Below are 11,165 nucleotides of genomic sequence, written 5' to 3'. Positions count from 1 at the left end.
GAGAGAGAGAGAGAGAGAGAGAGAGAGAGTCAGAGACAGAGAAGGAGAAAGAGAAAGAGGAAGAGACAAACATATCTTCCTCTCAGTGGGAGCTTAGCATCACCTTGGCAATGATGTAAATGCAACTAAAGGAAAGGGGTGTGCGCAGGGCTGTGTGTGTGCAGGGCTGTGTGTGTGTGCAGGGTTGTGTGCACAGGGCTGTGTGTGCAGGGCTGTGTGCACAGGGCTGTGTGTATGCAGGGCTGTGTGTGTACAGGGCTGTGTGTGCAGGGCTGTGTGCGCAGGGCTGTGTGTATGCAGGGCTGTGTGTGTACAGGGCTGTGTGTGCAGGGCTGTGTGTATGCAGGGCTGTGTGAGTACAGGGCTGTGTGTGCAGGGTTGTGTGCACAGGGCTGTGTGCACTGGGCTGTGTATGCAGAGCTGTGAAGTGCTCCTCCTTGTGGGGTTAGAGGCATGCTGACATGCTCTGGTCTCCTTAGGCTCACAAGTGGTGAGCTGTGCTTGGTCAAATGTACTCAGCCCGGTTCCCTGCTCTGTGAAAAGCAAGCAAGACTCTCTGCGCCTGAGTCTATATCATTACATTTCACTGCCGGAGACCACGCTCTTGTGTCTGCATGTCTAAGCATAATTCTATTCTCTGGCAAGATGGTCTTAACATGCCCCTTAGCTCCACTAAGCTTCCGGGTGGCAGGTCCTGACTTCCATTATTCAAACATTTACTTTGGCACACCTGTACTTATGAATTATTTTGTTGCCCCTTTGAGATGTAAATCTCCTAAATTCTTGCCAGGTTTTATAATCTTAGGATATTCTTCTTCCTAGGTCTGGGAGCCATTTCTTTGAACTTTATCCTGAACTTTGCTTAACAGTTCCTGTGAAAAGTTATGAGATTAATTTATATAAGCAGCAATGGACAAACCCAGATGGCCTAGTGACCCAGATTAACCTCCCCATGCTTTCCTGGAGTATTTTTCCCGTGTTTCTCTTGGCACTTACAAAACCACTTTCTTTTATTTCTATACAGTTAAGTCTAACAGTTTTCACATACCATAATTATTGGCTTACAGACAATTCTGCTAGACTCTGCCCAGCCCAATAGCTACCTAGCGACAGCTTGCATCATCGCCTGCACCCCGCCAGATGTGAGCAAGGTGTAGAAAGAGGACTGCTCACTACCCCAGCCCCTCTCCTCCTTCACTCTCTGTCCACACGTGTTCCTAGGCAGTCTCTCTCTCTCTTCTTTTTCTGTCCTTCTCTGCCCTTCTTCTCTATCTCTACCGCTTTTCCACATCTCTGCTTCCTACCTTCCCCCAATAAACTTTTTATTAGGTCTGTTGCATGGTGTGATTTATCATGGGAACACATTTGCATGGGTCTGGCAGGTACCTTCTTAATCTCATCACAGTATACCATATTATACTGCTGTTTTATGTTTCATAACAATAACAATATTGGATCAAGCATGCCTTTTGTGTGCTCAGCTCTTGGTACCATATTTATTGATACTTGCTTGGCCCCAGCTCACATGAACACTTGAATTTAGTCGAATGCTACATCACTCATGGGAGATGTCATTGTTCTAGAAAGTGAACACATTTTAAAAATTCAATCCACTAGACAAAATATCAGTGGCTTCCACTTAGTGAGTGGGAGGATTCTTTTATATTTGAGAGGGTGGTGGTTTCCCATAAATGCTATTATTTTGGGATAGCACTGAGAAAATATTCCAGCCACTTCTATGGAAGCCAAATGAGAATAATTTCCCAGGAGCTAACACTGTAAAATTAATCTCTTACTTTATAACATACCACTTGGGTAATGGATTGACTGTAATGCTGAAACCACCTTTGTTGGAAAAACAGCCCAGAGGCCCTTGCACCCACATATCTCCAGGGAGACCAGCAATGTTAAGCAGGCAAGATTGCCTTTCAAATGGGCAAGATGCACAACCTGTTCTTCCATCCAGAGAGCTAGGAATCAGAATTGATTAGTAGGTCAGTGATCTGTTTTATCTGTTGGGCCAGGCCATATCAAGCTCTTACAATCAAGACCAGAGGTGGTTAGTTATCAAAGTGACCCTTATAGTCAGGGGGCTCCCTCAAACTATCACAACCAGGACTGGGGATATTTAATAGTCTATATAACCCTTACCTTATGTGTATAGTCAGAGTCTCCTCCAAACCCCCACAACCAGGACCAGGGGTGGCTAGTAGCCCAAATGACCTCAATGTTATCTGTATGACTGAGACTAAGCCAGACCCTTTCTTAAGCCCTGTCTTAGTTTGGGTTTCATTGCTGTGACCAAGGCAGCTCTTATAAGGGACAACATTTAATTGGAGCTGACTTACAGGTTCAGAGGTTCAGTCCATTATCATTAAGGCAGGAGGAGCATGGAAGCATCCAGGCAGGCATGCATAGGAGGAGCTGAGTGTTCTACATCTTGATCTGAAGGCCTCCAAGAGAAGAATTGACATCCTCAGGCAACTAGGAGGAGGATCTCAAAGCCCAGCCCCACAGTGACACACTTTAACTCCAACAAGGCCACATCTCATAATAGTGCCACTCTTTGGACCAAGCATATTGAAACTACCACAGGCTCTTATAGATAACCTATCTCTAAAATCCATCTTTTTGGAAGAAATGACATGCACCTTGGGTTACATTTTAATGAAATTATCCTTCCTTGTGTGCTGGGAATTTATATTACAGGATTTTCCTCCCAAATTATAATGTGTTTAAATTTGTTGGGAATAAACCGCCTGCTTATGTATTTGCATAGGGAAAATGATGGTAAATATGATGACAGTATCCATGAGTACAGCTAAAGTTCACGGAACACCAGAAACCCTGAAGTTTCGATCCAGGTTGATAAAGTCTTTCCGTCTGAACTGAATCTTCATCCTCACATCTTGATGGTTTGTTTCACTGCCGGGACTACCTACAGGGTTCCCCCACACATGTTACATGCCTATTGTAAAGAATTTAAGCAGATGGGCTTTGTTGTCTCTGATGTGGAGTGCTATTATGAGGTGATTATTATTATTATTATTATTATTATTATTATTATTATTATTATTATTATTTAGCATTTTGAGCACTAGACATGGGAATCAGATTGCTTGGACCCAACAAAACTTTGGATGATTTCTGAAAGCTTTTCTTCTCTGTTCCAGGAAAGTGATTAGCAGGATCTTCTGACTAGGAAAGGGTCAGTGAACTTTAGCTGTAGTCACCAATGCTAAGGATTGTTATTTTATAAATACACATGAAAGAGTTTCCCTTTCCACAACTCTCTCCTGTCTAGTAAGGCTGAAGCATGATAGGGAGTTACAGTGGCTTAAAGTAGACCTTGACATCTCTGCATTGCTTTGTTTATAGATCTCTCTGAATTCATTCAAGAGACATTGTCTTCTTCTCTCTTCACCCCGACCCCCTTCATTGTCTTAGTGATGGATGGGCAGACAGAGATGAAGTCATTGAAGGCTATGAGGTGGAAGCCAACGGGGGAATCACTATAAAGCTGCAGTCTCCGGAGGTCAGGTCATTTGATGACTACTTCCTGAAGTTGAGGCTGGACACCAACACGAGGAATCCTTGGTTCCCTGAGTTCTGGCAACATCGCTTCCAGTGTCGGCTACCTGGACACCTCTTGGAAAACCCCAACTTTAAAAAAGTCTGCACAGGTAACTGGTGATAAAGTAACAGCTTGGGGTAGGTCATCATATCTTGTTCCATTACAGGCTGTTAATGGGAACAAGATCCAAAGGCGGCAGTTGGGGTCTATGGGGGCGGGGAGAGAATGAAAAATTAGCTTATAAAACAGCTTGAGTAAGTAAATGGATATATTCCCCTCCCACTATGGATTTATGCTCCCATATGTTAGGAATACTGGTCTCTGCAAAGAGAGATAATAAAAATAGATGAAAGGCAAACAGAGCAGCCAGGCATCTAGTATTTGAGCAAGAGGGGAAAGGTACACACTTAGGTGACAGTAAACACAGACACATATAAGCAACATTGATTTGATCCTTTCCTTGGTGACAGCTTTAATATGCAGGTCAGGAGAGGAGCGGGTGGCATCATCATAGGCCACAGAACCAATATGATGTTGGTGGGCACTGATGGCAAGAACTATAGACAGAGGTGGAATTCAGCTAGGCAGATGCTGCTTGTACACTGCTCATTCAAGCCAGAAAGGTGAGCTTGTTCTTTCAAGGTGTTCAGGAGCTTAGTGAACCCCATAGGATAATATTTCCCCCTAAGAGTTAGTTAACTCAGACTCCATAACACTGTAACTATTATGATAATTTTCATTATTGCATAGGGAATTGCTGCTTCCTGTCATTTTCCAGTACAGTTTGTGATGGAAAAGTAAATAAGTTGTCTTTGCCCTATTATGGTGATATTTCAAGCCAGTTTTTCATACCAAGCTTATATAGCATACAGATCTGTCCACAAATATATTGGCCTCTACTAAAGGCACCATTTTTAAACTGCATGACAAAGGTGTAGGTTTCCTGGGTTTAGGCAAGCAAATACTTAGAATAGCCTAGAAATTAATTATTCACATCACTTGCATGTATAGAACTTATATATAGAAGCAATTGGAAAGAGAAGGATCTCATCTTTGGCTCATGACCTGTATTCTCTTGAGAGAAATCAATGTGAGACAGATAAATAATACAAGATAATAAGCTTTTGCAAAACAGGATAAGAACATTTATTACATAGGATATTCTTTTTTTAATAGGATTTATATTTGATATAATGACAGTATCTATAAATAGAGTAAGATATGTCTAACTTGGTAATATTTAAGAGTTCTTGGTAGAATTGCTTGTTGTAGATGTATTTTCAATTTAGGCTTTTAAAACATCTGCAGCATAGCTTATAGGGAGACTAAGAAATACAACCTATCTGAGAGGCAGGAGGAAGGGGATGTGTGAGAACTACACATTGAAACTATCTGCCATGCATTTAATGCTGTATTACTTTTCATTGTTCTGTTTTCTAATAAATGCTTTCTTATTTAGTCTTATTACATCCACCAATCTCTGAGTGCTGAGATAATTCTTAACTAAATAATCATTTTACTTATATTTTCTTAAGGTATAGAATTGTTTTTCTCATCTTTAAAAGAAAAGTTGAGGATGATTATATTTATATAAAATATATTTCTTTCACTCAATAAGTATTTAGTAAGTACCTACTACATGTAGGGACCTTACAGCACACTGTAAGGAAATAGTCTGAAGAAGAAGAGAAGGAAAAAGTTTAAGAGGAAGAAGAGGAGGAGGAAGAGGAGAAAGGAGGAAGAGGAGGAGGAGAACATCAGAAGCAGGGAGGGCATGTGCTCATTATTCCCTCATCATAAGAACTATAGAGAAGGTAGGAAGCAAAGGAATTCAAGATTTTCAGTTTAGAAAACCTCACTGGGAAGGTGAGTAAAGATGTGAAGGTTATGAGTGTCAGCCACAACCTAACATTAGGCAGGAGTTTCTCTGGAAGAAGGAAGAATACATGAGAATAAGAGCAAATGCCAGCCTGGAAGAAAGAGAATAATGAGGCTAGGTTGTTGGAACCAGTGAAAGTACAAGCAGAGAGGAAAGGTGGAAGGAAGTATTGAGGAAGTCCTGGGACAGTGAAGATCTCAGCATGGGGACTGGACCATGGCAACAGGGGAGCACGGATACTGAGATTCACTTCCCAGTTAATCTTGAATGAGATCCTGAATGAGCTAAAGGGATTAGCCGATAGACAGCCAAGCATGGTCCTGCTTTGAGGATCTAGATGTCACTGATCTGCACAAGACAGATCAACCTGACAGAAATTTTGTCATGCAATAAAAGTGATCGACTTGTTGCTGTCATCTTCAGTCAGCATATTCTACAAGACTTTACACACACTGCTAACTTGTGAATTATTCAAAACAACCTAGAAGACAATCAAATTTGCATCTATGGAGTCAGTAAAATAGAGGACAATATGAAGCAGGGCTGGTAACTACATTAGTAGAAATCGTATGCCTCTTTGCTGCCCACTAATGTAGCTTCTAGCCACATGTGGCTATTGACACATAACTATGGCTTGTGACACTTATGAGTCAAGAATTAGTTTGATTTACCTTTAGTTAATTTAAGATTAAACATGGTTAAGAGACTTGTAGCTGCTACATCTGATAGTGCTAATTAACAGCCTGGTAAAAATAAGACAAATCACCAAGTATAGTGGTGCATACTTTTAATTCCAACACTTGGGAGACAAAACACAGATGAATCTCTGTGAGTCTGGGAAGGGAAGAACAGCAAGATCACTGAAGTTTTCTAGCTTCTGACCTAATTAAAAGCAAGTTTCTGACTCATGAGAAGACCCTGCCTAGGTAGAAATAGATAGAAAATGGTGATAGACATCTGACATCCTCTTTTGGCCTCCACACAAATGAAAAAAAAAAAAAAGGAACCAGTAGGCATACCAGCACATCCGTGTGCACATATTCACACAGATACACATAACTAAATATAAGGACACATCTTAGTTGGCTAGAGAGATGGCTCAGCAGGTAAGAGACCGTATTGCTCTTGTGAAGGACCCACTTGTAACTCCAGCTCATGCAAACACACACACACACACACACACACACACACACACACACACCACACTTTAAAAATAACAAAAATGAAATCTTAAAAGGACCAATTAACAATGATAAAGATATTGATAGGAAATATGGAAGCAGTAGTATTCTGTGCTTATTGCATGAAAATATTGTCAGAGTTTCATCTCTATATGACAATAACACTTGAGAAATCACAGTGTGTAGGTACAACACAAGGTTAAAGAATTTTCCTCTTCCAGCTAAACTTTGATCCACATTTCCACAAAGCAGGGGGCCTCACAGATCTCAGCCCCACTCAGGTAAGCCATCACTGTAAATGGGTTCCATCCTCAGCATCACTTCTGTGCACACCAGAATTCCTGAGCAGTGTGGCCTCCTTGCCTTAGATAATATCCTCTTTCTCCCTGAACTATACAAACATTTGGCTTTGCTCTGTGAGATTCCGGTGTGATATTGCATCATTCCTCTCAGGAGGTAATAAACCTGCGCTGAACATTCCCTAGGCTGGGGAGTTCTGCTTCTTAATTAAATTAAACTGTTGTTCTGTCAGGATTGTAGAGAATGTTCATCACCTATCTGCTGTTACCATACTCCTTTATAATAGGCTACCACAAGGGCTTGGTGACTTAAATAACAAGAATTTGTTTAGTTCATGATTGTAGGGATCATCTTGGAGGTTTTGCTGCTCTAGACTGAACATGGCTTGTGTACCGGAGTACCCTGGGGAATGGCTGATCTCAGAGATTTTCAACACAGGACTTGCCACCTTCTGATTCATGCTTTCTTTTCTGGAGGCAAGCTCAGATGGCTTCACTGTGCAGAAACAGGATCTGAAAGCTTGGTTTCAGAATGAATACGTTTAAGGTTAATTGAGATTTAAGAAGTAGGAGAAAAACTGAATGTGGTGGGCCTGGCAAAAACTGAAGCATAAGTTCTAAGCCAGCCTGTTAAGCAGAGCAAATGCAGAGCAAGAGTGGACAGACAACATTTTCCCCAACCTTGATTGGCAGTCAGCTTCTTGGTTGATAGTCAGGATTGTGAATTACCATTTGAGGCAAACTTAAAGGGAAAAAGAGAAGTTTCATCCTAGGACAAAATGAATGAAAAGAAATTAGGATCTACCTCTACATGTAGACTACATTAATGTGGATGAAACTGAATTTAGAATAGTCTTCTCTGATGTCACTTACATGACAAGTTAACCTAAGGTGGAAACTCTACTAAATTGAAAAACAAAAACAAACAAACAAACAAACAAAAACTTATTATTGAAAACAGGATAGTATAAAAATGAATGGCAGTCTCCAAGCTACTGTGGTACAGCTCTTCCTGCCAGGAGAATTGAAATGTTATTGTCTTCTGTTTTCTGCTGTGGTAACAAAATACTATAAATGGTGCAAATTATTAGTGAAGGAGGTTCATTTGTTCATGGTTTGAGAGGCCGCAAGTCTACAAGGTATACATCTCATCCTGCCCTTGACCTTCATCACCCTGTGCACTCTTTAAGCACCAAGCAGGCTGGAAGACAATAGGGTTAATCTTCAAGTCTTTTATCAAATCCCCTTTGCAATGTAGTCAATAACTTCATGACATCTCTTAAAGATCCAGTTTCTTCTTCCCCCTTTGTTTTGTTTGTTTACTTTTTGCATTTTTGACAGGGTTTCTCTGTGTGGCTTTGGCTGTCCTGGAACTCTTTCTGTAGACCAGGCTGGCCTCAAATTCATAGATTCATCTACCTCTGTCTCCTGTGTGCTGGAATTAAAGGCATACCACCATTGGTCTGAAGATCCAATTTCTAAAGGTCCAGTCTCTTAATGCCATCAATTCCAATTAAATTTTAATGTGTATTTTGAGATGTGATAGATTTTCATTGTAGCACAGGACTAGCTGTCAATATCATACAAGTCATTAGCTAAAATCATGAGCATTTTCACCAATCTTGTTGTTATACTTTGGACAAGAGACAAATATAAGTGTACACTAAATTAAAAAGCACTGTTCTCATTTGCTTCCAGTTGGTAGGGATGAGAAATAAAAGAGAGAAAAAAAAAACAAATGTGTGACTATAAATGGAATAGATTTGAAAAGAGGCTGAGGACATAGTGAGTCCAGTATACTTATGCACTTAATTAATGCATTGTCCTACCACAAAATTATAATATGTGTTTCTAAGAAAGCCCCAAGCTACTATACTTTTAGGTTAATAATGACATGTTTAGGAATCTATTATAAGGGAACAATCTAAAAATAGTAACAGCAATAGCCAAGAAAAACCCTAGGCTTCATACTCATTGTTTCTTAATAAGAAAAATTGGAAGCATCCTCAATGTCCAACAATAAAATAAAAATGGCTAAGTAATTGTAGTTCTTTTATGGGAGAGAAATATTACAGACCTGTTAAATGGGGACCATAAAGCCAAGCTGCAATATCATAAGCATGGGAATATAAGCCTATCGAATGTAAGGTACTGAACTCCCCACACTCACTGGGATTATCACAATGCAGTCACAACGGAAAAACACTGAGTATCGCACAGAGTGCTGGCAGGAGCTGACTTTTGGAACATTTCATTTTCAAAGGTCTGAGAAATGCTCATGTCTTTTGAGTTCACTTCTAGAAAATAAATTCTGCTTCTGGAAATGGAACAAAAAGAAAAATCTAAAACAGCAGAGTTTGAGTGAGAGTTTCTTGTTGAATAGAAAGTATTTTGCTTAATGTGTTGATTGTTCAGAATTTCAGATGCATGAGGAGGATGAGGAATAAGATGTATATATCAACTATATGCCTTAAAATCATGTAAAAATGTAAAAATACTACAAAAATTACAACAGTAATTGTTGATGGATAGATAAATTGCATAAAATAAACGTTGTAAGCATAGTTTTTTCATTTTTCTTTCTTTTTATTTTTCTTTTTCTCTTTCTTTTTCATTTTTTGAGACGGGGTCTCACTTTGTAGCTCCAACTGGCTGGAAGTCACTATGTAATTATGTGGACCAGACTGGCCTCAAACTCATAGAGATCCACCTGCCTCTGCCTCCTGAGTGCTGGGCTTGCTGGTGTGTCTTACCATGCCTGGCAGACAAAAATATGAGAGCATCTACAGTTATAAGAAGAAAATGTCTTTTAACATTGTGTACAGGGGATGAAAAATTGTGTATTAGTTTTCTGTCATTTTTTTCTACCATGAATATAGTTATGTTAAACTTATAATTTCAAAAGCTATATTTCTGTGAGCTGATCAATCTCATCATCTTTCTCTGGATGGACATGACACTAAGCATTGGCACCTTGCATCTGTGTAAGTACGGTCACCACCTTGTACCTGTGTATTCCATATCTGGACACTCAACAAAATGTGGAGTGAAACTACTCTAGAAATGTTGCATCAACACTGTGTTCAGATTTTCCCCTTGTAATTATCCTTAACCATATAACTCCATCATAGAGTGTATACTGACTTCCACATTATAGCTAATCTGGAGATTCAATAGTAATATACAGGATGATATGTTAAAGTTTATTCAAATTTTACTTAATCTTTTATGCGAAAGTCCTAACTATCCTTAGGTTTGATGTCTATAGAATCAATTCCTTGTAGTAAGGAGGAGACAACTGTATTTCTAGCTTGCATAATTTCCTTGCAAAAGATTCAGGTCATTCTTCAGTGAACAGAAATGTAAACAAGTCAGTGCTGTATCTACTGATACTTTCTAGCCCAGATCTCTCCTAGCAAGCATCCCAGGGACCTGTCCAGTGCTTGTTAGGAATGATGAAGTGTTATTCCGCTAGAAACACAATACAAATCCCTTCAGCAGTTAAGTCTCTTGCTGCACAAGAATAACAGACTTGCATAATTGCACTTTTTCCACTGTCCTCACAATGATTAAAATTACCGAAGTTACGCCATGTCAGTTAGTGCTTTTCTAACACATCTCCAAATCCCCTGATGTAGTCAACTAATTAAGCAGTGATGTGGACATTGCATAAAGCACTTTTTAATTAGTTTCAGAGATTTCCAAATCACTCAGCCTTGGCTCAGTACACTCAGTCTTCAATCAGATGCATAAAAATTTTGTTTGCATAGCAAAGCCTGAAATGATGCTTAATAAAGGTTTCTATGGAAACTAACACCAATATAATCTAAAAAATAAAAATAAAAATAAAAAAACCTCACCAGTAGTACAAGATGAATGACAGAAATGTAGCTATCAATAATCTGGAAAGGTTAATGGGTTAATTCTCCTTCTTCATGTGAATGCTAATTTCCCTAAGTATATGCCTGCATGTTCATTATAAGACTATGGAACTCATTTGATAGGTAGGAATCTTAACTGGGTACAAATAATGCAAAGAGTAAAAGTTTATGTTGTTTGTCAATAACATTGAGGCCATTTTCACAGAAATGTGGAGATTAAAGCTGAAGTGTAACATAAATGTGCATGAATGTATCACAGGGATGCTACACAAAATTACCAAAGGTAATATTCCAGGGTTTTGTAGCAGAAAAGATCAATGCATTTAGTGAGTTCACTCTTTTTTTTTTTTT

General features: G+C 39.4%; 1 protein-coding gene across 7 annotated transcripts in view; it reads left to right on the top strand.

Annotated features, from left to right (window-relative positions):
* The window catches only part of Grm1 (glutamate metabotropic receptor 1), a 443,300-nt gene that overhangs the window by 347,923 nt on the left and 84,212 nt on the right, over window positions 1-11,165 (top strand). For all 7 annotated transcript variants that reach the window (XM_031380374.1, XM_031380375.1, XM_031380378.1 and 4 more), the window contains one exon: window positions 3,448-3,683. In XM_031380374.1, coding sequence (XP_031236234.1) covers window positions 3,448-3,683 — 236 coding nt within the window. The remainder of the gene's footprint in view (window positions 1-3,447; window positions 3,684-11,165) is intronic.

Source organism: Mastomys coucha, unplaced genomic scaffold (assembly GCF_008632895.1).
Source record: "Mastomys coucha isolate ucsf_1 unplaced genomic scaffold, UCSF_Mcou_1 pScaffold2, whole genome shotgun sequence".
Taxonomy (NCBI): Eukaryota; Metazoa; Chordata; class Mammalia; order Rodentia; family Muridae; genus Mastomys; species Mastomys coucha.
Note: the sequence above shows the minus strand (reverse complement) of the source record. Positions and strands in the feature narration are given on the sequence as shown.